General features: G+C 37.7%; 3 protein-coding genes and 2 long non-coding RNA genes across 8 annotated transcripts; 2 read left to right on the top strand and 3 right to left on the bottom strand.

Annotated features, from left to right (window-relative positions):
- Positions 1-323: 323 nt before the first annotated feature.
- On the bottom strand, positions 324-2,679 carry LOC104721260 (protein HIGH CHLOROPHYLL FLUORESCENCE PHENOTYPE 244, chloroplastic). The gene is made up of 7 exons (XM_010439198.3): positions 2,181-2,679; positions 1,999-2,097; positions 1,525-1,719; positions 1,265-1,357; positions 1,077-1,172; positions 841-981; positions 324-730 (listed from the first exon to the last, which is right to left on the bottom strand). The coding sequence occupies exons 1-7, from the start codon at positions 2,559-2,561 to the stop codon at positions 554-556; spliced, it is 1,182 nt and encodes a 393-aa protein (XP_010437500.1). The 5' UTR covers positions 2,562-2,679; the 3' UTR covers positions 324-553.
- A 108-nt stretch (positions 2,680-2,787) lies between these two features.
- LOC104721258 (uncharacterized) lies at positions 2,788-3,607 on the top strand. Its single transcript, XM_010439197.3, has 4 exons — positions 2,788-2,920; positions 3,019-3,151; positions 3,235-3,338; positions 3,441-3,607. The coding sequence occupies exons 1-4, from the start codon at positions 2,894-2,896 to the stop codon at positions 3,489-3,491; spliced, it is 315 nt and encodes a 104-aa protein (XP_010437499.2). The 5' UTR covers positions 2,788-2,893; the 3' UTR covers positions 3,492-3,607.
- Positions 3,608-4,534: 927 nt separating this feature from the next.
- Positions 4,535-5,680, bottom strand: LOC147933564 (uncharacterized). 2 transcript variants are annotated; one of them, XR_015572456.1, is made up of 5 exons: positions 5,305-5,680; positions 5,169-5,220; positions 4,976-5,059; positions 4,831-4,880; positions 4,535-4,727 (listed from the first exon to the last, which is right to left on the bottom strand). It is a non-coding gene; the product is annotated as an uncharacterized LOC147933564 (long non-coding RNA). The 2 variants fall into 2 exon arrangements; XR_015572457.1 differs by having other exon boundaries at positions 5,169-5,217; positions 5,305-5,454.
- A 1,962-nt stretch (positions 5,681-7,642) lies between these two features.
- On the bottom strand, positions 7,643-9,338 carry LOC104721257 (uncharacterized). 3 transcript variants are annotated; one of them, XR_756957.3, is made up of 3 exons: positions 8,721-9,338; positions 8,134-8,523; positions 7,643-7,999 (listed from the first exon to the last, which is right to left on the bottom strand). It is a non-coding gene; the product is annotated as an uncharacterized LOC104721257 (long non-coding RNA). The 3 variants fall into 3 exon arrangements; XR_015572455.1 differs by having other exon boundaries at positions 8,134-8,294; positions 8,409-9,231; XR_015572454.1 differs by having other exon boundaries at positions 8,134-9,317.
- Positions 9,339-25,761: 16,423 nt separating this feature from the next.
- LOC109127217 (uncharacterized) lies at positions 25,762-26,700 on the top strand. The gene is made up of 4 exons (XM_019231740.2): positions 25,762-25,853; positions 25,962-26,094; positions 26,235-26,338; positions 26,464-26,700. Exons 1-4 carry the CDS (start codon positions 25,821-25,823, stop codon positions 26,497-26,499), a joined length of 306 nt encoding a protein of 101 aa, XP_019087285.1. The 5' UTR covers positions 25,762-25,820; the 3' UTR covers positions 26,500-26,700.
- Positions 26,701-27,330: the final 630 nt, after the last annotated feature.

Genomic DNA, 27,330 nt, shown 5'->3' with positions numbered 1-27,330 from the left:
TTACTTCTGATCTTAAAAGTGAATTTGCTGGTCTAGATTAGAAGTTGATATCCAATGGATCATTTCTTTTTCGGATTCTTACAAAAGTGATAGCAAATTTCAACCATAGATAGTGAATGATCTTGTTCCACTTGCTAAGTTCTCAAGTTACATTGAGACTTAGGACTTGGCATTTATTTGATCTTACTATTCATTTGGCAAAAGCTCTCTCTCTTTTACTCACAGTAACAAGAACCAATAAATTAGAAGAAGACTTTAAGATGAAGAAAAAATAGTAACAAGAAGCTCACAGGCCTAGCTTCTACCAAAGGTTAAAACAGAGATGGTTCGTAAAAGGAATCTCATTATCTTTTTCACCTGTTGGTTTCTCCACAAGGCAACAAAGAATTTCTCTGGGCACCTCAAGCCACATTTACATTACAATAATTCTCTTTAATTACAAGAAGAAGCACAATAACCATTGAAGAACATAAGATACAACGAAGCTCACAGTATGGATGCAAATGCAGTTTTGAAATAGTGTTGAATCTTATCACCACCACAAGGTCAGAACTCAGAAGTAGATGTCTGATTGCTTGGATTGTGCCTTTAGATCCTTAAGTTTCTTCAATATGTTACTGAAGTAATCCTGCAAGTACTTCTCTAGAGTCACCATGTCCTTCTGATCCACACCTAGTAGGCTATTAGTCTCGGTCATCGGAGCAGAGAACACCGTGTCACTCGAGAGAACCTGAATGTGTTCGTGTCACATATATATTAGAAGCATGATTTCAGTTTATCTGAAAAGCAAACTATGAAACAAAAACTATCATCGTTAGGTGATAAAAGGCCAAATTTTACCTCTGAGAAGGCCAGTCTATCCGCGACATCATTTGTCCATTGGAAGAAACGAGTTAACTGACGCGTGACTCTCAATACAGAAACTGGAACGGTTGTGACATTTGCATCTTGCCCAGCAAGTCTCTCACATAGTGTTATCACCTGACATGACAACAGGGTAATGAAAAAGCTTACGCTTTAATAACATTTTCTCTATCCATTTCATACAACAGACTAGTAACTATAACCCTGCTTACTTCTTGGGTTGTCCATGCACGAGGGCCAGCAAAAGTTAGAAGCTTTCCGTTGATTTTCTCATTGCGTAAAGCTATAAGTGTCAGCCTAGCAATATCCTGTTGTAGCATGAGGAACATGTATAAACATTTTGTGTGCTTCACCCACCTTTTACACAAAGAAATGAATTACATCTATATTGTCTACTCACCTGTGTGTCCATGTAAGCAACACGAGTTGGTGCATCTGTTCCCCAAACAGATTTTTCCTCAAGAATTGGAACTGCATATTGACCGATAAGACCCTGCAGAGAGGTATAGAAGAATACTCTGGATAAGACAACAATCAGCCATTATTACCACACACATATAATATCAAGTACTCAATTTCCACAACGGTCAAGAAGGACAACTAGATGCATAAGTTCCAAAAAGGTACAAGAGACAGATAGATTAAGGGAGTGAGGCTTACTTGCATGAAACCACATAACCGGATGGTGATGTGGTTTAAACCAGATTCCTGAAGGAACTTCTCAGTACAATACTTAATCTCCATGAGAGGAACCTCGGGATGCTTATCGCAATTGTGGATAGAGTAGAAGACGTATTTCTGAATCCCCATTGCCTTTGCACATTGTATCAGAGCAACTTTACCTTCCCAATCTACCTAAACAGAACACACATTAAATTTCAATCACATTGGAACCACCACCCTCCCTGATTCTATCCAACCAACACTCAAACGTACATAGCAAAGGCATGAAAGTGAGAGAGTATTAGACACAACACGCCAGTCAAAGTCTCTCGATTAGTATTACAAAACAAGCCAGTCAAATTCAAAAATCAAAAATTGAATCTTTAACAACAAGAATTACAAAATCCCCTGGCCAAATCAAAATTGAAGCTTTAACAAAAAGAAAGAGAGAGAGGTAATTAAGAAGCTTACCGTCTTGATGGGTTCTTCGGGACGTCCAGTTGCACAATCAATAACAGTGTGGACACCTACCAAAGTCGCCGGAATTGTCTCCGGTTTACTAAGATCCGCCTACACCACACAAAACTCCGGTTTAGTTTCTCTCTTGGACAAAAAAAATAAAAGACTTAAGGAGAGAAGATGTGAATACGTACATTGACGACGGTGGCGCCCCAATCACGGAGGAAGTCGGCGGGAGCTGGTCTTGGTCGGACCAAGCACCTAACGTCATAACCTTCATCTAAACCTCGCCGGACGATTTGTCTTCCCAAAGTTCCGGTGGCTCCAACCACCAAGATGCTCGTGGGTCGGACAGGTGTCCCCGGAGCAAGATTAACCGCCGCAGCACTGCATGTTACCGGGACTACCGTTGATCGTTCCCGGTTAAGGGACGAGGAGGAGGATGAGGAAGATGGGAAGAGCGAGATTGAATTTTCCGGTGTGAGAGAGCGCCGCCAGGAGAGAGGTCCGGAAGAGTCATGATGATTGAGAGTGCCACGTGTAACAAGCTGAGCGGGGAGCCTGAGAGAAGCCATCGTCACTAGTGGAAGAGAAGAGAAGAGAAGAGTTCAAGAGAGGGAGAGAGAGAGACGACAGTTAGATGATGTGAGTTTTGCCACGTCAGCTCGTGGATTGGCTTTCATTAGTCGCCACGGAATTAATCTGTATATGATAATATAAAACCAGCTGTAAGTCAAATTGGGCCTGATTAAACTAATGGGCCTAGCCTGTTTATGATACTTGTGAACTATTATTATTTTTAGTGTATTTGCAAATTTTCTTATTATAAGTAAGATTAGAATTTTATTACCAAAAAGAAAAAGAGAAAAAAAAAATCCTAAATTACGGGAGCTTAAGCAGCAAGAAGATGATGAATCGAACGATTTTCACAAAGGTAAAGAAGCAAGCTAAAATAAAAAGATTAGTACTTTATCGGAATGATCACTCCGATTTCGCTATTCGTGATTTGTATTGAAACCTCTGTATCTGTAGTACGGTAGAAGAGCCTTTTCAGCCATGGCATCTTCCCGATTGTTCTCGAGCGTCAAGGATGCGTGGAAGGAGCAGAAAGGCTTGGGTCTTTTTAAAGCATTTCTTACTGGATATTCTGGCCACATTCTTTTCAGTATGGTTTCTGAACCTCTTTTTTTTTGGATGGGGGTTTTGATAATTCTCGCTTCAAATCACTAATTTGATTGTTGTTCTCAGATCTTTACAAGAGAAGAGAGTATTGGCACAAAATAGACAGAACCTACGACGAGGCCATCAAGCGTGCAGATGGCGTAAACGCTAAATTGGTCGAATTTCAGAAGGTAAGACAAAGTTTGAATATATCCCCACTCTCTTTTATTGTTGTTGTTCCCCTGTGTGCATATTGACCATTAGTTTTACTGATCATGATGATGTTGTTTCAGGCACACAAGGAAGCGATGAGGGTGATTCTCAATGGTGAATCCACTTCTTGAGCAACCGGCAATTTCTATATTATGTTTATTTAGACTTATGTATTTTGTTTCATGTCCGAACATATGGTGTGTGTCTGTTCCTTCCTCTTTATATATATATTCGTCATTCGTGTGCCTATCTTGTTGGATTCTCTAGTAGCACTTGTTTCCCTTCTGTATATAGAGAGCATTGGGTTCCTGTTCTTATAACACAAGTCTTTTGGGTGGTTTACTGAAAGGCCATGATAGAGAGGTTAGGGTATAAAAATAAGAGGTGGGCTGGAGGGTTTTCTGTCTTCTCAGTTCGACTTCTATGATATCGTTTTCATTCCTCCTGTCCTGTCACTCCTTTATACTTCCTTCTTGTTAGATTTAGAGAATATTTTTGTTCAGCACGGTAAAAAATATTTCTTGTACATTTTACAACTGGATGGATGGTACAGCTGAAGGTGGTCAGGGCCAACAAGTCCTTCTTTCGATGGTGTTGTCGTAACTCTGCTTGTGAAGCTGATAACTAACGCAAGCCATATATCAAGTGTTGCATTTAACTAACAACATCATTGATCCAGCTGATGAATTGAAGACAAGTTCGACTTTGACCCTCTCGATGTGAGCGAGACCGGGCCTGAGGATATCTTGCCTCTTCAACCAGTTGGGCGTATGGTGTTGAACAAGAACATTGACAAATGAGCAACTTGCCTTCTGCCCTGCAGTTATTGTTCCCGGGGGATACACTACTCAGACGACAAGCTTCTTCAAACCGGTGTCTTCTCTTATGGTGTCTTCTTCTTCTTCTCTTATGTCTTCTCTTAAGAGTTAGAGTCAGAGACACCGTCTTGGGACCAAACTACCTCATCACAACAACCTCCATGACAATACTTGTGGATCTTGTATGTGCCATGTTTGTTATAGTATCAGCATGCGTTTAAAAGAACACAAATAACCTTCTGTGTTGTTGTGACCTCCTTAGTTTTGTCTCTTTTTATAAATCGGTGTTATTTTACCTATAATGATGTCTTTTTAAATCAAGGTACGAGGTTGTGAGCATAAAAGAACCATGCGTATACTTGAATCAAATTATTAATTTAAACAGACATTGAGTTTGAACATTACACAAGCAAAAGTAGGACGGACAAAGTTTTGGACACAAGTGAAATCTGACAATTAGTAAGTTTCAATGTAACAATAATAATAAACGAGTCACCCATCCAATATTGCCTCCAACTCATCTATTTCTTGGATTTTGGAAAGGACCCCCTGAAACATGACAAGAAGAATCATGAATGAATAGAGGTTATATAGATAGAGATGATGTTACAAAACGCAAAAATGCTACTGTTATTTCCTTGTGTGTACGTACCTCTTCAGCGTACTGAAGTTTCTTTGGGTTCCCAGTTAATGTCAGACCACCTCAAGAACCAAAACGAACATTGTTAGAATTAGAAGAAGAAGAAGAAGATTTTTCCAATTCTTTATAAATTACAGTGAAAAGATCAATAACTTACCCAACACGTATCCAACACCACAAAACGCCCCTTTAAAGCAATATTCAACAATCTTCTTGCTGATGGAGGCAGTGGTAGTCACACCTACAAAATTGATTGAAGCAAAAGATTATACAATATCAGACATAAACTAAACCAAGTTTCTTAAAGCAAAATATAAATAAATCAAAAATCTATATTTTTTTTTTTTTACCGGCGGCGGATGACAAACCACGATACTGCAACCTCCCCATGAGACAAGACTGCTGCAAATTTTGGTTTCAATAATTACGGACAAGAGACATATAATAACCTTCTAGAATCACAGACAAGATCAATTTCTCAGTTACCTTATTAGCAACGGTTCTTCCTAGGAATCGCATCATCTTCAGCTCAGCCGGCCCTCGTCGAATTTGGTGTGTTGGGGGGGAATCAATCTTTAGGGTTTTCCAAGTCTTCGTCAAGGGAATTTCATTTTCGTCTTTTTTCTTTCTTGGGTTCTTATTATTATTGTTGTAAATGTTGTCGGTTTCATCTAATTGGGTCTGATGGGCCTGTCGCCTAGGCCTTTCCTGTTCACAGCCCTAGAAGTAAAAAAAGATGACCGTACCACTAAAGCTTACCGTCCACGTGGCACAACCAGCGCCCGGAACTGTCTCCGGTTTGACTACGGTTTAGTCCAAATCCGGCGATAAGTGTTGCGAAAGAAGTAAACTTTTTCTCCTCGATTTGATGGTAAAACTTATTTCCGCACTTGACGATGAATCGGCCAATCAAAGAACCATCGATAAAAAAAAAAAAAGTTAATACCAAGTAAACTATACTAAAAGAGCAAAGGAAATTTTTAGTTGGGCCTATTTATACTGATGGGCCTGTTGCCGAAGCCCATTCCTCATTATTTATTTTGTTTTCTTGATTCCCTCGTAATGATGGTTTTGTCGAAAAGTAAAACTGGATTGATTATTAATTTATTATTAACTACGAGGGTTAATTAAACAATGTATATAGTAAAAGACTTCATTTTCCACTAATTCATTTCATACATATGATAATCTTATTTACATATATGTTAAAGACGAAGTAGCAACGTTCGCTTTTTGTATGTGAAAGCATTTAATCATCTTCAAAAATCACAAGCCACCATGGCAAATCTTAAATTGCTACGTTTGATTACTAATGTTGTGAAGATATACTATTTATTAAATATCTTAAAAGCATATTATTTTAGATATTATTAATTAATACTTTAAACAAAGAAAGTCCTAAATAACAAATACTCTATGTGAGGACTAAAATAAATAAATAAAATTAATGTGAAGTTTATGTTTATAAAGAACATACTTTGTGCAAAAAAACATACCTAAACTTAGGTTTGGTCATGTACAAGCAACAAATATAAGAACAAACATCTATCTTTGTTGATATTGAAATATTTTATGTACAATCAACATTTTGAAGTATAAACTTAAAAATTTATACTATTATGAATATTTTTCAACACCGCGTTCATCTTGATCAGCATAATCAAAAATACTGTAATCTACTCTTCCTTTACAGTGGGACTGAACCAACGACAGAGTCATTGCCACCAGGATCCATTGAGTTCCAGTTCCGACGACATCGGACAAGGTTTGAGATTGTAGAGGAAAACCAAACTTTTTTTTTTATGGCTAAAAATAGCTACTCCGATTCAACCGGTTTAGTATCTTTTGCGGTGGTAATTTTTCGGGTTGGGAGGAGAGAAGTGTATTTCACAGTCCGGCGTCATTTCCACTATTTAGAAAAATCCCAAACTTTTCCGCGTCCATTGTCGAACCTAAGACATGGTAGACACTAAGCAATAGAAAACCATTAATTAAAACTGTCAAATATTTTCGATAATTAGAAAATATATTTATTATTACTTTTCCTTCCTTTGTATTATCATTATTGCCACGACCGTTAATTTAAACAATGTATATAGTAATAGACTTCATTTTCCACTAATTCATCATGCATATAATATTAAAGATGTACGCTTTCTAGAATGGTTATTTTTTCTCCACCACTTCTTCAGTCACGTTTTAAGTTTTTGTATGTGAAAACATTTAATCATCTTCACCAGCTACTATGGAAAATCTTAAATTGCTATGTTTGATTACTATTGTTGAGAAGATATACTATTTATTAAAAATCATAAAAACAAATTATTTTAGATATTAGTATTAACTACTAATACTTGAGACAAAGAAAGTCTTAAATAAAAAAATACTCTATGTGAGGACTAAAATTTTAAAAAAAAATTAATGTGAAGCTTAAGAACATACTTTGTGCAAAAAACCAAAAAAAAAAACATACCTTAAGCTTAGGTTTGGTCATATTCCAATTTGTTCATGTACAAGCAATACATACAAGAACAAACATTTATATTTGTTGATATTTGAATACTTTATGTAAAATCAACATTTTGAAATATAAACTTAAAAATTTATACTACTATGAATATTTTCTCAGCTGTCCAAACTTACTCAGCCGCTGAAATTGGGACAACAACTTTCTTTTAATTGTGTCATTTATCATTGAGTAATAAGGGCATCTCCATTGGAAAGACTATTATTTTGAGACTCTTAATTTTTTTAAGATTAAATTGTATACTTTTAAAAAATAAGAACTTGTAGAAGGTTAATTAAAAATATACCTCTCCAATGATAAGACTCTAATTGAAGTTCTTATTTTTGAAAAAATATCATTTTCAAAATAAAAATGTTTTAAGTATAATATAATTTTTACTTATTGTTGCAGGCTCTAGAAATCATAACGACCAGTAGAACCACAATGGAGAGGAGGAGCGAGGTCATCAGCTTTTCCTCGAGCCAATTGTTGAATTTGGTATCTTTCCCCTTCTTGTTAACACCATCGTCATTGTAACTATTGAAAAGCTCGCTCACAACCTTTGTAATCTTCACAAACACTTCTGTGGCCTTGACCATTGTGTTGTCAAATACCCACTTTAAGAAATCCATTGCTGCGTTATTCTCCCATGAGTATCATCTGAACCCTCCTCATCTGTTTATACGAAAAATACAAAGATCAGACTAGGCAATGCAAAGATTACTAGTTGTAGTCCTTGCCTTCATATCTTGAAAATTAAACTCTGTTTAAAAAATGAAAAAAAAAAAGATTACTACACTAGAAGTAACCTGATGAGTTCCCTGATGAAAAGTCTGTTTATGCTTTCTCGGAAATCTACACTAGAAGTAACAAGCATAGAAAACCACCTCACAAACTCATGATGTACAGATATAGGGGAGTGTATGCAAGCAGGACGAATCAGAACCTCCACTATGTAACATCCAAACTCCTATGCATAATACTGACTTCATATCAGCACAAGTGATTAGCATTAACCATAAAACATATGCACACTACAAAATCAGAAAGGCATAAACAGAGAAGGGGAAGGAAAACTGATCACATAACGAAAACAGAACAACAATGGTGAGAAGGTAGCTGAATCGATAAAGCTCCTGAAACACCGATGGATGCTTTGATTCATCCTTTGTTTTTAGTAAAACTCAGTAACAAGTGATCTGCAAAGCAACAAAAACAACAAATTAAACACCAAAGATTCTTGCTTTCTCCACATTTATAGACTTATAAATGATTACAAGACAATGATCATAACCAAAACTGAAACAAAAACAGATAAGTTATATCCGAGTTCACTTCTTAAAAGCCACCATTACAATCTATATCAACTAGAATGCGACATACTTCACAGCCTTACCAGCACAACTAAAACCAAGTAGAATGGAGCATAAACAAGACAAGTTTCATAATGTGGAACTTCAATTCTCAATGTGTCACCCAAAATCAGCCAATCTAATAACCATATTCACGAACAAAGCTATGATCATAGGCATGAGCTAGACACTTTCAATTGCAATTCGGTGACTCTAAAAAGCCAAATTAATCAACAATTTCTTCTTCTTATTCTGGCAAATCCAGACTCAGCGCTGTGATGCCAGTGAGGATGACCAGGCTCACGACGGAAAGGTTGCTAAGCTGAGTCGGTACGGGAAACGAGTCCGCTGAGAACCGATAGAAGCGCGACGAATAGGAGAGAAGAAAACGAAGTCAATCGTGAATCCCAATTTGGACTGGACTGGAGAGGGAAGAGTCGCCAATGGCATGTACCATTTCAGGTTCCTCTACGCTTCGAGAGAGTTTCAGGAAGAGATGGAGAGAAGAAAGAGAATGAAGAGAAAAAAAAAAAAAAATTGTTTTTGATATAATAAATTAGACCAATTACATACAGACACCTCATCAACTCTTCCCAACAAGAGTTGATGTTAAAACATACTAAATAAGAGACTAAATAAGAGGCAATTCTTATTGCTTTAGCATTTTTGATTTTTTTTTTAATCTCAATTATAATAAGAGTCTTGCTAAAGCTGCCAATGGACTTGTTCTAAGGGCTAGTAGTTTTGTCTCCTTTAGAGATCATTAATCGATTGAGGCTATAGTCCACAGACTTTGTTTTAGACAATTGAGAATGATATTGGACACGGATTACAAGACTGAGTTGGTTTACATGTGATGATTAATGGGAACTGATGCCCCATTTGAATCGACTTAAATTTAAATAATAAAATGACCTCCCAAAATTATGTATTTTGTCCCCATTAAATTTAAAATGTTCATTTTGACCCCTTTATATTTTGCATTTTGGCCTCATTTAAACAAAATTTCATTTTGACCCTCTAAATTTTGCATTTTTACTCCATTAAAAATAGGAATTTTTGTTTTGACCCCTCTAAAATATGTGTCTGCTCCGCCCCGTTGTAATACATGTAGATTAGACCTCAACTTATTTTCAGCAGAGCAAAAGTAGTAATAATAAATAGAAAAGGCCACCGAAGTACACTTTAAAAGATTCCCTGAAAGCCTGATACGCAAAATAGATAAATTAGAATGTGGCAATACAGTACCAGTCACATTCCAATATGCAAATGGGGCAATTAACTAGTATATGGGAACACAGCATCAGTCTCATACCAATAAGATAATATGACCGTAAAACAAGGCAAAATATGTAGAAACAAGTATAGAACACAAGTGCTTTAATAAGAATATCTCTCTTATTAATCTGAAGGAAAATATCTCAAAACCTTAAGCTCACAAACTCATAAGTTGTGTTACAAGCTAGCACCTCCTTATATAGGAAAACACAAAACCAAAATCCAATTGGATAAGTCTCAAATATATTTTAGATCCTCCTAAATATAATTGACCTTATCTTTATGTATATTTAGATTTCTCCTAAATATACATGGCCTTATCTCCTAATTACTTCAAGCTTACAACAACATTCTCCCCTTTAAGCTTGAGCTCATCTTCACTCACATCAAACACTCCCACTAGAGTTCTCATTTCTTTAAACTTCAGTCTCCCAAGAGCCTTAGTCAAGATATCAGCTTTCTGCTCACTCCCAGGAACATGCTCAACACTGACTTGCTCTCTCTCAACACATTCACGGATAAAGTGAAACCGAGTGTGAATGTGCTTACTACGCCCGTGAAACACCGGGTTCTTCGTAAGCGCAATCGTCGACTTGTTGTCAACCCGGATGACAACCCTCTCACTCTTCTCACCAGTCACTTCTTCAAGTAGTTCTTGCAGCCAGATCGCTTGCTTAGCGACTTCAATAGCAGCCATGAACTCTGCCTCACCGGAAGACAAAACTACAATCTCTTGTTTTTGTGAACACCAAGTAATTGGTGAATCACCGAGATAAAACATATGTCTTGTGGTACTCTTGCCATCGTCCAAGTCCACACTATACGAGCTGTCACTGTAACCTACAAAGCATATCTTGTTCGTTCGTTTATAGAAAAGACCAAAAGAACACGTCCCTCGAAGATACCTGAGAACCTGCTTCAAGCTTGCTCCGTGAGACTCCTTAGGCTCCTGCATGTACTTGCTTAAAACCCCAATACTGTAAGCTAGATCAGGCCGTGTGTGTAGCATGTATCGGAGACAACCAATACTTCTGCGATACTCGAGTCCTTCAACGGATTTTTCACCTTGAGATTTTGACAGCTTCAAGTTCATGTCCATTGGTACTTGAGTAGGGTTGCATTCACTCATTCCAGTCTCTTCCAATATTTTCAGCGCATACCTCTCTTGTTTCAACACAATTCCTGTTTCAAGCTGTCTCACCTCAATGCCAAGATAGTAAGTAAGTAACCCAAGGTCACTCATCTCAAACCTAGTCGCCATCTTCTCCTTAAACTTGCAAATCGAAGATTGTGAGGAACCAGTAACAAGCAGGTCATCTACATAAACCGCCACTATAAGAAGTTCTCCATATTCATTGTTAAAATATAGCGAAGGTTCCTTAAAGCAACTATGAAACTTCATACTCTTGAGAGTCATATGCAGCTTAGCATTCCAAGCTCTAGGAGCTTGCTTTAAACCATAAAGGGCTTTGTGCAACTTGTATACCTTCCTCTCACTTCCCTTAACCAAGAAACCATCTGGTTGTGTGACAAACACTTCCTTTTTTAGTTCTCCATTCAAAAAAGCTGTCTTAACGTCCAGATGGTGTATCTTCCAGCCATATGATGCAGAGAGACTTATAATACATCGGATTGTTTCCATGCGAGCCACAGGTGCAAAGACCTCATCATAATCAATCCCATACCGCTGAACATACCCTTTTGCCACCAATCTAGCCTTGTGTTTGTTTATTCTTCCATCCGAGTTCCTTTTTATTTTGAACACCCATTTTAGACCAATCGGCTTAACTCCATATGGTAGATCAACTAGACTCCAAGTCTTGTTTTTCTCAATTGATGCCAGTTCATCCTCACACGATGTTACCCATACTTCTGTCCTAGATGCTTCATTGAAATCCCAGGGTTCTTCATTGATAGACAGCAAAAGACGCTCTAGTTCTTCATCTTGAGTGACATAATCAGCCAAATATTTTGGCTCAGCTCGAAATCTAGCAGATCTTCGTACCAATGGCTGTTGTTGTTCATCATATCCCTCATTATCTGATTCACCACCATCTTCCTCTTCAGCAAGATCATTATTCGACTTTGTTTCTGCAATTTTCGGATCACCATCTTCTTCTTCTGTTTCGTGTTCGATCAGACGAACACCTCTATTTCCAAAACCACCAACAGAAATAGAAAAACTCGGAGTGTGACCAAGTCCCATCCTCTGTTTTCATCAAAACGAATATCTCGACTTACAATGATTCGTTTACTAGTTGGATCGAGCAAACGATAGGCTTTGGATCCAGGCTCCGTTCCTAGGTTTACTAAGATTCTCGACCTGTCGTCTAATTTCTTTCTTCCCACGGATTATGTTCTTGTGTATGCGATACAACCAAAAATCCTTAGATGATCTAGATTCGGTTTCGTTCCCTTCAGCATCTCGTATTGAGTAGTTTCTGCAAGAGACCTTGTTACAATTCTGTTGATCAGATATGTTGAGTGCCTCACAGCTTCACCCCACAAATAATTCGGAAAATCCATATGTTTTAAGATGCTTCTCGACATTCCCATAAGTGTTCGGTTTCTCCTTTCAACCACTCCATTCTGTTAAGGAGAATATGGAGCTGTCAATTGCCTCATGATTCCACTTTCTTCACAGAAAGAATAGAAGTCAGCTGAAGTGAATTCCCCTCCTCTATCAGTTCTAAGTGTCTTGATTACACACTTTGTTTCTTGTTCAGCAATCATCTTAAACTTCTTGAATTTGTCGAGTGATTCACTCTTTTCTCTCAGAAGGACTGTCCACATGTAACGCGAGAAATCATCAACAAGCACAAATACATACTTCTTCTGAGCTGGTGTTGCAGGTGTGATCGATCCGCAGAGGTTGCCGTGGATCAGCTTGAGAGGATGTGTAGCTCTGTACATGGTCGCACGCGGGAACAAATCTCTTGTTTGTTTACCAAGCAAACAAGATACACATGTTTGTCTCTCAACCTTGATGTTAGGTATGCCAGTCACTAAGTCTTTATTGATCATCAGCTTCATCATATCAGTGTTGATATGCCCCAGTTGTGCGTGCCAAGTCGAGGAGGATTGATTTGTTGATACAAGTTGTAGACACTCAATGCTATCAACTTCCAACAGCACTTTATATAGAAGATTTTTGGATCTTGCTGTAGTGACAAGTAGCTTTCCAGACTTGTCATAGAGCATTAATTTATCTTCTACCATTCGTATCTCGCATCCTGCCTCAGTAGCTTGGCCTAGACTCACAATGTTACTCTTCAAATCGGGTATATTGTAGACATTGTGCAGCACTTTCTTCTCACCATTCTCAAACACAAATCGTATGGAACCTTTTCCCTTGATGTCAACACGAGAATCATCTCCAAATCTAACTTTGCCTGTCACTTCCTCACACAGATCATAAAAGAAACTCTTGACACCACTCATATGGTTGCTTGCACCATTATCCAGATACCATATGTTAGTGTTGTCGATATTGGTCTAAAAAACGCTTGGTTTTACTTTGTCTTCTTGAAGGAACACTACTTCATTCATCATCAACTCATCAGCTATGTGGGTCTCCTCATCCTTTTTTTCCACTACTTCTTGCAGCTTGAGTAGTCTATCAGGGCAGTCTGATGCATAATGTCCTTGTTTGTCACATCTGAAACAAGTGATATGCGACATGTCTTGTTCCTTATCTTTATCCTTTTGTTGAAAACTAAACCTGCCACGTCCTCCTCTGCCCCTGGAAGAGCGACCTCCTCGTCCCCTTCCTCTTTAGCCTCCAAAAGGATTTGAGTTAACAAACATAAGCTTGCCTTGATCATCATCTTGTTCAGACTCCTCTTCACCAATTCTTTCTTCGTAAGCCTTGAGTCGACCTACAATATTTTCGAAACTAGTTTTATTCAAGTCAAGTACCTGCTCGAGGGAAGCTATGATATGAATAAACTTCCTTCGAGGGTGACTTGACAAGAACTTCTTGAAAATCATTGGTTCGGCCAACTCGTTTCCCAAAGCAGCTGATTTTGTTGAAATTGCAGATAACCTTTCAACAAATTCATCAATCCTTTCTGTCTCCTTCATCTTTAAGCGGTCGAACTCAGCCATTAAGGTTTGCAGTCTTGCTTCCTTAACCATGTCCGCTCCAATATGCCTCGATCTGATAGCTTCCCATATTTCCTTTGCAGTCTCTAGAGTTCCAACTTGGAGAGTAAAAGATTCATGAATAGACTGTATGATAAGAGCGATTGCCAAATCGTTCTTTGTCTCATCAAAGATTCCTTTTTCTATTACATCCCATGATTTGTGAACCCTAAGCAGGATTCTCATCTTCATTGACCATACAATATAGTTGCTCGAATTCAACATTGGGCACTTGATAGAAGAAGAACCTCCGTCTGTCGATGGTGACAGTTCTGGAACCTGAGAAGAATTTTTCTTTTCCTCTTGACTCATCATCAAGCTTTTATCTTCTCCTCCTCCTTCCATCAAAGCTTTTACGTCTTCTCCTGCCATTGAAGAAGATCTGATACCACGTGTAGAAACCAAGTATAGAACACAAGTGCTTTAATAAGAATATTTCTCTTATTAATCTTAAGGAAAATATCTCAAAACCTTAAGCTCACAAACTCATAAGTTGTGCTACAAGCTAGCACCTCCTTATATAGGAAAACACAAAACCAAAACCCAATTGGATAACTCCCAAATATATTTTAGATCCTCCTAAATATAACTGACCTTATCCTTATGTATATTTAGATTTCTCCTAAATATACATGGCCTTATCTCCTAATTACTTTAAGCTTACAACAACAAACTACAGAGATACCAAACTAGGAAGAGAGATGACTGGTATTGAGAATGAGAGAATGTGATGAATAGCCAATGGATAGCTGGGGAAATTCATATTGTATATAACTCCGAAACATACCATGACATCGAATTGCTCTGGTTTCGCTACAAGTTGCATACAGCAGTTATCAACAATGATTTCATTGTAGGTGATGCTCGGATATTTTTTAGCAACCTCGCGACAAGATTCCAAGAACAAACCATCCGCAAGTTTCATGATGTTAGCCTTATGCACCGCTGTAACTTTCTTCATGTTGTTGAGGTAGGCATACTCGAAAGCATACTTTGCAATACGCTCAGAACAGAACTTCGTGATCACCTAGCAGAAGAATAGGATCAGAACAATCACACATAGTATAAAAAGAACATTTACAAACAAAGATAATAAGCAACATGCAACTGCAAATATACACAAAAAGAAAAGTGTATACTCACACAATAGTGATAAGCAACTAGTCCATAAACATCGAATTAGACATAAAATGTTCATCCATCATTGTTTTAAGTTTCAAACTATATGGCAATTGAAATGAAATCCCCTTAACGAACATGTCAGATCAATCTAAGTTAACCTAAAAGGCTAATCTCTAAGCTTAGATTCCACAAAATTCAGATTGAAAACCAATATATCATAAGGCCATAATCCAAAAGAAGACTAGACAAAGAGCAAAAATCGGAATTCTCACCTTAAGGCTCTCAACGACACCAGGAACAACCTCGTGCTCAAGCCCCGCATACTCACCTTCAGTGTTCTCTCTGATGACAACGATTTCAACATTTTCATGGCGAGTAGGCAAACCAGGCAAATTGAAACAGTTGACCAGAGACGCAAAGAGGTCAAGCTCTTTCCTAAGCTGCACGTTAAGCGAACTCACACCACCACCGACAGGAGTCTTAAGCCCACCTTTCAAACAAACCTTATTCTTCCTTATCGACTCCATCACTTCCGGCGGCATACGGCTCATTTCTCCGTGAACATCGTACTTCTCGAAGAAGATCGGCGCGTGCATCGCTTCCATAGTTCCATCACCTGCTCCACGGCGTTCGTCACCAGGGGACTATGATATTTTATTCATTTATAATAATCTTAATTTATAGAGAATTTACATTAAGTATTTTCTTAATTAAGATTTGATTTTTACACTTTAGAGAAATATGAGCTGAGATAACTTGTTATACATAAAATTAATATTATGGACGCCATAGATTATATGTTTCTAACTATGTACTACTTTATTTATGCTATGAATCTTTCTGAAATCTTTAGGCGCATATATAATTTATATAAATCTTTTTGAAATTTGACCGGTATACGTATAGTATCACAGTTTTGATTTTAATACTTTAAAGTCGTAGACATGAATATAATTGCCATGAAAACAAAAATCTAGTAGATCTGTTAAAAGAAATGTGTACTGAGAGTTTGTTAAAACAAAAATTTTAATACTTTCTATAAATGTTTTTTTTCTCCCTTAAAAATAAAAACTTGAGCTTTGCATTAATTGAATTATGATACAAAGTTTTCCTCTGGAGAATACACTTGTTGTTTTGTTAGTATATGCATGTAACTAAAATTTAAAATGGGCTAAAGTATTAATGTAATTTATACCACTACAAAACCCTTATTGACTGTAATTACATATGACGAAAAAAAGAGAGACTGCAATTACATATATGCCTTACGCCGGCAGAGGAGGAAACTTAGGGTTATATATTAAACAGGACATGTTTAATATAGAAATGTTAGTTTAAGAGTATCGCGTGTAATACATGCAAACGACCTCAACCTCGAGTTATAATAAATTGAGAATAGTAGTAACGATATCAACCATAATAAATTAAGAATACATTTTTTCTATCACTAATACAATAATTAAAACCATATCCACAAAACACACTAAGAGAGAAAAAAAATCAACTAGACAGGGTCATGCATCAACCCGTATACGTGCCACTAGACTATTAGGCTCAAAATTATGTGTTCCTTTATATACCTCATGGTGTAAAGTTACCAAAATTGCTAGCTTAACTCTTGTTAAATGGAAATGAAATTGAAATGGTTTTCTTGTAAACTGACAGAATTTCCGATAAAATAGAGTTTTGTGATTAAGATTAATGGGAACTGATGCGCCATTTGAACCAACTTAATGTACATGGTTTATTATCCCTGAACCGGTATCGTTCTGCCGAGTATTTCCTTTGCTATCGCACTTCGCAGGCTCAAAGAAAGAAAAAAAATTAGAAAAATAACTAGACGACTAGCCGTGAGCATATATAACAGTACAACACATACAGGAAAATGAAACTGATTTTTTTTTCTTAGCGCCAAAACGGATTATTATAATGACTGTTTATTTTTTTATTTTATTTAATGCGTTTGCGTTTTTGAAGTGTCCATATTCCAATTTTCAACTATTACAAATACAGACTCATAGAGAGAAGGTTCCTTCCTTATTTCAACTATGATAGTATATGTTTCTCTCTAATAGTATGTTTATATTAGAGTGACTTGCTGGCTATTATTATTGTTATTTACCGAGTGTGTGTCGCTTGTTTTTTTGGAGGTTTCACCTCGTAAATTAGGAAATTATAAAAGGAACTAAAAATATTAAAAGGAAAATAATAATCTAAATTTCCCACCCCTCGTATATACTGACACGCACGTTTCTGATGCGTTGCAGAAAAGTAGATCGAGTGAAAAGGCTGTAAGCTAAAGGCTATATATGTAATTATATGTTAACCTAGTTCCTCTTGTAACTCACTATATATTAAGCATTCAATTAATACTCTATAAATTAATAAACACTATAAATTAATAAATTTTGTTGGTCCTAAATCGGGTCAGTGTAAAAATTAACAATATTTGATAAGATAATAAGATAATAATTTTTCGAAATCTCCTTATAAAATATGGTTCCAATAATATCATAAATTAATAATTATGTAAATTTATATATATATATATATACTGATATAATAGTGTATGTTTCTCCTAAATATATATACTGATATAATAGTGTATGTTTCTCCTAAAGCTCAATTCTATAGAACAATTGTAATGTTGTATTTTCAACCTATAATGATATCTCTAAAATATTTTATAACATGTCATACAAATAATTAAATTTAAAGTTTTAATTTTTAGATATGCATCATTTACAATTTGATAATTTGACAGATTATTAAAATAGGAGAATTGATATTATTATTCATAGATTTGAATTTATGTGTCTCATGTGTATAAGTCAATTTGTCTATAATATTTGTAATTTATTGTAAATAGTGCTTTCTAAATATTACAAGTTCAATTTCTAAACCATAAAATTTATAACATCCGAAAGTTTAATCTTATTTTGCTATAGTTGTTCCAATTCATAATTTTTTAAAAATAAACAATTAAAAATATATCTATAAATTAATAATTATTAATTTACACTATAAAATAATAATATTAATTTATAGATAAATTAATAAAATATCTTAGTTCCAACATTATTAATTTATAGAGGTTTTACTATATATGGTATCAGAGCAACCCGATACCTAACCCTAAAAAAAAAAAAAAAAAATTTTTTTTGGCCGCCGCTCTTTTTTTCTTCTCCTTTCTTCTTTTCCGATTGCTTTCTCTGCTTTCTCTGATCATGTCTACCTCTGAATCACCGGCCACTGAATCTGAGACCATCATTGTCTCCTCCTCTCCTACATTGTTGAATGTCAACATGTCCAACGTGACAAAGCTCACTCCCACCAATTTTTTGATGTGGCGCCGTCAAGTCCTTGCTCTTCTCGCAGGCTACAACCTCGCCGGATACGTTGATGGAACTGGGGTTATCCCGCCTCACTCTTCTGTTACCAATGGTGTTACCACTCCGAACGGTGATTACGCTCTCTGGAAGCGCCAAGATCAACTACTCTATAGTGCACTTCTTGGTGCGATCTCCATTTCCATTCAGCCTCTTCTCTCCAAAGCTGAAACTGCTGCTGATATATGGGCGACCTTGTCGACCACGTATGCATACCCAAGCCACGGCCACGTTCAACAACTCCGGCAACAGCTCAAACACTGGATCAAAGGCACCAAAAGTATTGCTGAATACTTCCAAGGGTTTACAACTCGCTTTGATCAACTTGCTCATCTCAGGAAACCGGTTGAGCATGAATCACAAGTTGAGTTCATCCTCGAGGGTCTCCCTGATGACTACAAGACAGTGGTCGATCAGATTGAAGGTCGTGACTCCGTTCCCTCCTTACTCGAGGTTCATGAGAAGCTTCTTAACTTTGAGACGAAGCTGGCAGCAAAAGCAGCTGCTACTCCTTTACTTCCTGCCACAGCGAATGCGGCCACATATCGTGGACACAACAACAACTCACGTCAACATGACAAGTCCTTCTCCCGCAACAACAACAACGGGTGGTCGCCAAATCAGTCCTCCCGTCCTCACTACTCTCCACGTCTGTATCAAGGGAAGTGTCAAATTTGTGGTCTCCATGGTCATAGTGCGCGTCGTTGCTCTCAACTTCAACTTCCGCAAGCTGCATACGGTTCGAACCCTACGTCCATACCTTGGCAGCCACGTGCTCATTTGGCAACTGCTCCGCCGTACAATGCAGGTAATTGGATAATGGATTCTGGCGCCACTCACCATCTCACCTCCGACCTGAACAACTTGGCTTTACACCAGCCTTACACTGGGGGTGAGGAGGTTACCACAGCGGATGGCTCTGGCATGCCCATCTCCCACACTGGTTCCGCTTTACTCCCTACTCCTACTCGTCCTCTAACCTTGAGTGATGTCTTATATGTTCCTGACGTTAAGAATAATCTTATATCGGTCTATCGGTTGTGTAACACTAATGGTGTCACTGTTACGTTTGCTCCTGCTCATTTTCAGGTGCAGGATCTCAGCACGGAGGCGCGTCTCCTACAAGGCAAGGCAAGGAATGAGATGTATGAGTGGCCGACCGTGACTCCTCCTGTGATGTCTCTCTTTGCAACACCTTCACCGAAAATGGACATCAACTCATGGCATTCGCGACTTGGCCATCCGTCTTTTGCAATATTAAAGTCTCTTATTCATCGTTTTTCTTTACCTGTTTCTTCTTCTTCACAAACACATTTATCATGTTCTGGTTGCCTACTCAATAAAATACAAAAACTCCCTTTTTATTCAAATACAATTTTCTCCCAACATCCTCTTGAATATCTATACACTGATGTTTGGACATCCCCCATTGTCTCTGTTGACAACTACAGATACTATTTAGTTATTGTTGATCATTTTTCACGCTACACATGGCTCTTTCCACTTAAACTCAAATCTCATGTCCGTGACACCTTCATTGCTTTCACTTCTCTCGTCGAAAATAAATTCAAAAGACGGATTGGCACTCTCTACTCTGATAATGGCGGAGAGTTTATTGCGTTGCGCTCATTTCTTATCTCTCATGGCATCTCCCACTTCACGACACCTCCGCACACGCCGGAACACAATGGTCTCTCGGAGCGGAAACATCGTCACATTGTCGAGACGGGTTTAACCTTGTTAAGCACTCCCTCCACCCCCATAAGCTATTGGAGTTATGCGTTTAGCACTGCGGTTTGTCTTATCAATCGCATGTTAACGTCGGTGCTTGGTGATGTGTCCCCGTATGCTAAGCTCTTTGGTCAACAACCGAACTACCAGAAGCTCCGCGTGTTTGGCTGCTTGTGCTTCCCGTGGCTCCGTCCATATGCGGCACACAAGCTTGACAATCGCTCCTTGGACTGTGTTTTCCTTGGCTATTCTCTCACGCAGAGTGCATACTTCTGCTTCCATCGGCCTACGGGACGCATCTACACGTCTCGCCATGTTCGGTTTGTTGAAGAGAGTTTCCCCTTTGCCATGTCGTCCTCTACCATTACAACGTCGGTGTCCGTTCCGGAAGTTACAGCGGGCGTACGTCATTCGGTGGTGCCGCTTCGGTCACTGGCTACACCTCCTCCTCCTTCCTTGTCGTCGTCGTCGCCTCCACGCTACGATTCTCACCCCATGGCATCGCCACCACCAACGCCAGCACCGTCACTTGTCTCCTCGGTTCCTCCTACATCACCTCTCTCTCCCGCACATCCTTCCTCTATTGGACTGGACTCACGGTCTTCGTTAGGCCCAACAACAAACTCCACTCCATCAAGCCCAAACTTGCCTTCCACTGCATGGAGCCCATTAAGCCGAAGCCCAACCAATTCATCTACCCATTCCTCCACTCCGTCTTCCTTGTCGTCCTCTTCCCATGCATCACCACCGCAACCTGTTCCTTCCCTAATACCGGCAAGTCCACCTCCACCTCTTGCAAACCAACATCCGATGCAGACACGTTCTAAGAACCATATCGTTAAGCCCAATCCCAAACTATCTCTCACCGCCACTGTTCCGCCTCTTCGACCGATAATACCTAAAACTGTCGCGGAGGCACTCAAGGATCCAAACTGGAGGCAGGCTATGTGTGATGAGATTAATGCATAAATTCGAAATGGAACGTCCGACTTGGTTCCACCCTCACCATCTCAGATTATCATCGGCTGTAAGTGGGTGTTTACGCTAAAATATCTTCCTAATGGTACCCTTGACAAGTATAAGGCGCGACTTGTGGCGAAAGGTTTCCATCAACGGTATGGTCTTGACATTACCGAGACTTTTAGTCCAGTGATTAAATCAATGATGGTTTGTGCTGTTCCTCAGACGGCGGTGAGTAAAGGTTGGCGAATCCGCCAAATTGACGTCAACAATGCCTTTTTACAGGGTTCTCTCCATGACAAAGTTTATGTTACTCAGCCACCGGGGTTTGTCGACCAAGATCGTCCTCACTACGTGTGTCGTCTTTGGAAGGCGTTCTACAGTCTCAAACAGGCTCCACGTGCGTGGTATCAGGAGTTGCGAGGTTATCTTCTTCAACTAGGCTTCAGCAACTGCTGATGCCTCCTTGTTCGTTAATCGGTGTGGTTTGGATGTTGTCTACGTTCTCGTCTATGTCGACTACATGCTCATCACTGGAAATAATAACGCTATAGTCACGAGGTTCATTGCTCATCTTGCCGCTCGGTTCTCACTTAAGGATCTCGGTGACTTGAGATATTTTTTGGGTATTGAGGCCACGAGGACATCTACTGGTCTCCATCTCATGCAGCGTCGCTACATCATCGATCTCCTTACCAAGATGAACATGCTCAACGCTCGTCCGGTCACCACACCGATGGCACCAACTCCCACGCTCACGCTTACCTCTGGTTCTCCTCATGATGATCCTCGCCAGTATCGCGCTGTCATTGGGAGCCTCCAGTACCTTGCTTTCACGCGTCCGAACATTGCCTATGCTGTTAACCGTCTCTCGCAGTTCATTCACCGTCCCACGGATCTCCATTGGCAAGCTGCTAAGCGGATTCTTCGATACTTGGTTGGCACTTCAACTTTAGGTATTTTCTTTCGTGCTAATACTCCCCTCAGTCTCCATGCATTCTCCGATGCAGATTGGTCTCGTCATATGGATACATGCCTCTCGACGAATGCGTACATTGTGTATCTTGGTGGCAATCCTATCTCCTGGTCGTCAAAGAAACAAGCTAGTGTCGCTCGCTCCTCGACGGAGGCTGAATATAGGGTCGTCGCTAGCTGCTTTGGAGCTTAGTTGGGTATGCACACTTCTTACTGACCTTGGTATTCCAATTCCAGCTCCCCCGGTGATCTACTGTGACAATGTTGGTGCAACCTATCTTTCTGCCAATCCTGTCTTTCACTCGAGGATGAAACATGTAGCTATCGACTTTCACTTTGTGCATCAATACGTTCAAGCTGGTGCGCTGCGTGTCTCTCATGTCTCAACCCACGACCAGCTTGCAGATGGCCTAACCAAACCTTTGCCTCGACCTTAGTTTCTTGATTTTGTGTCCAAGATTGGAGTTGCTGCAGTCCCTCCATCTTGCCGGAGCGTGTAAGCTAAAGGCTATATATATAATTATATGTTAACCTAGTTCCTCTTGTAACTCACTATATATATTGTACTATCACATATGTAAATCATTAAGCATTCAATCATATAAAGGCTATCGTCGAATAGTTTTTAAAAGTTGAGTGAACCTAAAAAAAGACATCACAGGAAGTAATACAAACATGTGGTACAATCACTCAAATAACCAAAAGATTCTTGACTATATATTGCAAACCGAATTGACTATATATAAGTTTATCAATTAGTTTTTTTAATGTAGTTGATATATATAGTGATACTTTTGGTTTAATTAATCACTATTTGTTGAATTTGTAGTCACCATTAGAGTATACACTTTATCTAACATAATCGACTAGTACATACTCGGCCCAAACCGTCGTTGAATGCTGGACACACCGTTATGATATAAATTAATATCTCTTTATGCTGCTTGATTACTTAGGCCTTGAATGTTTTGTAGATTTTAAAAGAGATTTTGGTTTTTGTTTTTCAAAAACTCATTTTTAACCAATCAAGATTTTAAAATTTTAGATTCTCTAGCATTTAGGATAACTTTTTCGTCGTACTCTTCCATTCACGATTTTAGTTTTTAGTACTCCTATAATTTAGAGAATCTAGTTTTTACTCTTTCTACGTTTATTTTTCTTAAAAACCAAAAACCATTTTTTTAGGATTTTTCAAACAAAAACCTAATAGCAAAATCTAAAACTAAAATCTAAAATTCAAAAACCAAAAACCAAATCAAAAAACTGAATCAAAAACTGCATCCATTCATGACCTTAGTTTAGTCGTCAAATGTAAATTGATATCGCTGGACGTCAGTGTTTGGATTGTTTGTCACGAATTTACATCATGTCCTAACTGAACTATCACCTGAATTCAAGTGTATGTTCATTAAACTACATATAAACATTGTATATAGTTCCCCCATTAAGTACAAAATTTTGAAATAGTCACAATTAGTAATTAGTTTTGCTTGATAACAATTTTACGCGCAGCACCTAGTAATAAATATTTTAGGTGTTTTTAATGTGATAATTTACTCTCCAGGTAAATACGAACTCTGCAATATATAGAATCCTAATTGGCTGAGAAAATATTAGTTTGTGAACATAATAAACATTTAAAGGTGAAGTGACCTTAGTGCAGTGACAGGAGGTAAGTCTATATGTAGAAGGCACCATCACACTCGGGATCGAATCCCAGTTCTTACGAATGTAGGAATTTAGCTAATGGACCGGCCAGTTATAGTTCAATGGTTGACAAAAAAAAATTTTAAGAATATGTGTTTTAAAATAGCCAAAAAACGTATTTGTGTACAAATAAAAAAATACCAATACTCTATTGACAAAAAAAATATATATATCTTATATACCAACACTCGGGCTCCACCGATTGATACCTACATATTTACAAGGTATACCGTCGCATATGTTGTGAACACATGCATGGTCCATTTTTCTTAACTTTCCAACTGATTAAATGATCTATGAGTGTCCACGCTGGTTAGTCCCGTACTTATAATGCGTATAAGAAGATTACTAAGTCGGTTAAAAAACCAAACCGACATAAAAAGAAAGTTCATGACACAAATGAATAAATAATCAGATATAATTAAAGCAGCAAACTCAAACAAATAATTTGCTAATTTTGTTTTTTTTTTTTTTTTTTTGGGGCCATATATCTTGATTCTGAAATTGCTAGCTGAACAATAAAAGCAGAAAAAGATGGAAACTGTTTAAGATAAAAGAAATGAGGGTCATCAAGAGATTTGGGTGGTTTCCCTCGGCCATGAAAGGTGTCAGCTTCGTGTACCATGTCACAGTCTACGATGGCTTAATTGATTGATTTGTATTCTTTGTCATTGTGACTTGCTTAAATCAAGGGACCATTTTGGTAACGTTGCATAATAAAAGCTAACCTAGTAGACTTAGTTCAGGAAAGACAGATGTTTAGATACAAATTAAATAATGATTTTGTGTCTCCGATGGTGGTGATTGAAATGTAATCGTGGAGGAACCGGATGATCGGACACAAACATTAAAATGATTCCCACTCGCCCAGACCCAGTTCAGTTTCTTTCGTTGTTAAAATAAATTAATATTGATATCATTTTTTGTCATTAATTAGTTGGGTATCTTATCTTTGATCCAACATGCATTACCATACTGTGACTGGTGGGTAAGAGGTGATCTAATTATGATATTAGTATTAGAGTAGCTAGCACACTCTGAAAAACAAATCTTATCGAAGAAAACTACTAGCTAGCACACTCTGACCAGAAAGACATCATCAACACTATCGAGAAAATATATCAGCACAGTGAAAATTTTCTTTGTTATATGAATCTTGTCATTCGCTTATACTATTTCGAAGTCACTTCTTCTTGTAAGCATTTTTTTTAGGAATGTGTAAAAAATACTATATTTATCCATAATAACTAAAATGATTTTGGCTACTGCTCATCGATCCTTGCTAATAGTTTTTTTTTATATAAAAAAAAAACTGATCGATAACATATATATTATTCTCGCGTTTTGTTTTTGATGGGGCAACTAATCATTTTACATAAATGACGAACTTTGAATGCATGATAAAAGCTACGTACATGTTAGTTTTTGACTGATAAACATACCCATGACCAATGTGTGAAAACAGCTACGTCAAGGTTTCACGACTTCACCAATGTGGAGAAAGGGCGGTGGAAGTTTTGGCTTCGATATCAGATATCTTGTTACGTACTGGAAATTACGAAAAAAGCTATTGGAAGGCCTGATTGTTATGGAGAGGTCATGAAGCTTAAACCAACAAAAACACACACACTTATGGATTGGTAAAAAAAAAGAAAAAAACTCCGAGTCAAACAATTTTTAACCACGCGACGCAACGTAAAGTTAGAAAGAAAAAGAAAAAAGTAAGTCAATTTGGGCCTGTTTATTATAATAAACTCGTAAGCTCTCCATAACAAAAAAGATTGGGAAAGCAGAAACCCTAAAGGAATTTTGTACATCAGACCGACGCAGGAGAACAAGATGATGAAGCACACGCAAACGATTCTCGCAAAGGTGAGCAAAAATTATTCCTCTTTCGTTTCGTCCGGATTGGATTCCCTTAACAATTTCGTTGTTTTTTAAAAAAAAAATTATTAATATTGTTTGAATCGAAATCTGTAGTATTGTGGAAGAGCGTATTCGACCATCGCTTCTTCCCGACTGTCCTCGAGCGTCAAGAATGGGTGGAAGGAGCAGGACTTCTTGGTTCTTTCTCTACTATTTCTTGGTGGATTTTATACCCATGGTTTAACAAGTAAGTATGTATGGTTTTTTTTTTTTTTTTTTTTAATTATTATTCTCAGTTTCAAATCCCAATTGTGAACCTTTTGTTTATTATTGTTGTTGTTGTTAACTAGTATATTTTTACCAAAATCAAATTGATTACTCTCACAGATGTTTACAAGAGAAGAGAGCATTGGCACAAAGTAGACAGAATGCGAAACGAGCACGTCAAGCGTTCAAAGGAGCTGTATGATACATCTGAACGCTATCATAAGGTAAGCAAAAAAGTTTGATCCCCAATCTCTTTTTTTTTTTTCCCTACTTTTAAGACTTGCTTTCATTTCAATTTTATTTTTCTAGTATGTAAAAAAAAATCACCATAACTTTGGTTATGTTGCAGGCAATGATGCAGGCACAGAAGGAGCGTAAAATCTAGGCCATGAGCGGAGCAATTCAGTCTAATCCAATGTTACTTTTATTTTGGACTAGTATGTGGATTTGGTGTAATCCTTTGGTTGCATGCTTTTATGGGTTTGTTGTTAAATACTACTACTACTACTACTCGTAGTTAAATGGAGATGCAATATGTAATGTATGGATCCTGTTTTAATGGTTTTCCTGAGAGCACTTTTGTTTATTTTATTTTCCCTTCCCCTGCATATCGCTTCTTCATTTTATATCCTCCTCTGAGCACTTTGTTGTTTATCTATCTTTCCCTGCATAATTAATGCTGCTGCTGAAAGGCCACATGAATGGTTGACTAAAATAAGATTCTTTGATTCTTTTCTGTGACTCCATTTCTAGCTCGGGGCAAAACTTGTTTTGCATTTTCTGCTTTGTTGCACACTGGTATCTTTGAACTTTTTTGTTATTATTGCCTGAGGGTCTTGTCTTGGTGCTTTAATGGTTCCACCCGCACATTACCAACACAACAAAATTTGGATGATATAGCTTCAACAAATGTCACAAATCAAATTTGTAACAAATATTTGCGACTATTAGTTACTAATTAGTAACAAAATTAAAATAAAAATTTTTTGTAGCAAAATTGTAGCCATTTGTAACAAAAAGTGACAACCATAGATACTAATAAAGTTTGTGGTAATTTGCTACTAATAACTAACCATATTTTTGTGACAAATATACTCACTATTTAGGAACGTGACTAAATTTGTAATAATTAGTTACTAATTATTTTTGTGGTAATTAGCTATAAATAAATAACAATATATGTGTAACAAATATAATCAATATTGTCTATCATAAC

Source organism: Camelina sativa, chromosome 11 (assembly GCF_030686135.1).
Source record: "Camelina sativa cultivar CO46 ecotype springtype chromosome 11, ASM3068613v1".
Taxonomy (NCBI): Eukaryota; Viridiplantae; Streptophyta; class Magnoliopsida; order Brassicales; family Brassicaceae; genus Camelina; species Camelina sativa.
The sequence above is the reverse complement of the archived record's forward strand: the minus strand, read 5'-3'. Positions and strand labels throughout refer to the sequence as shown.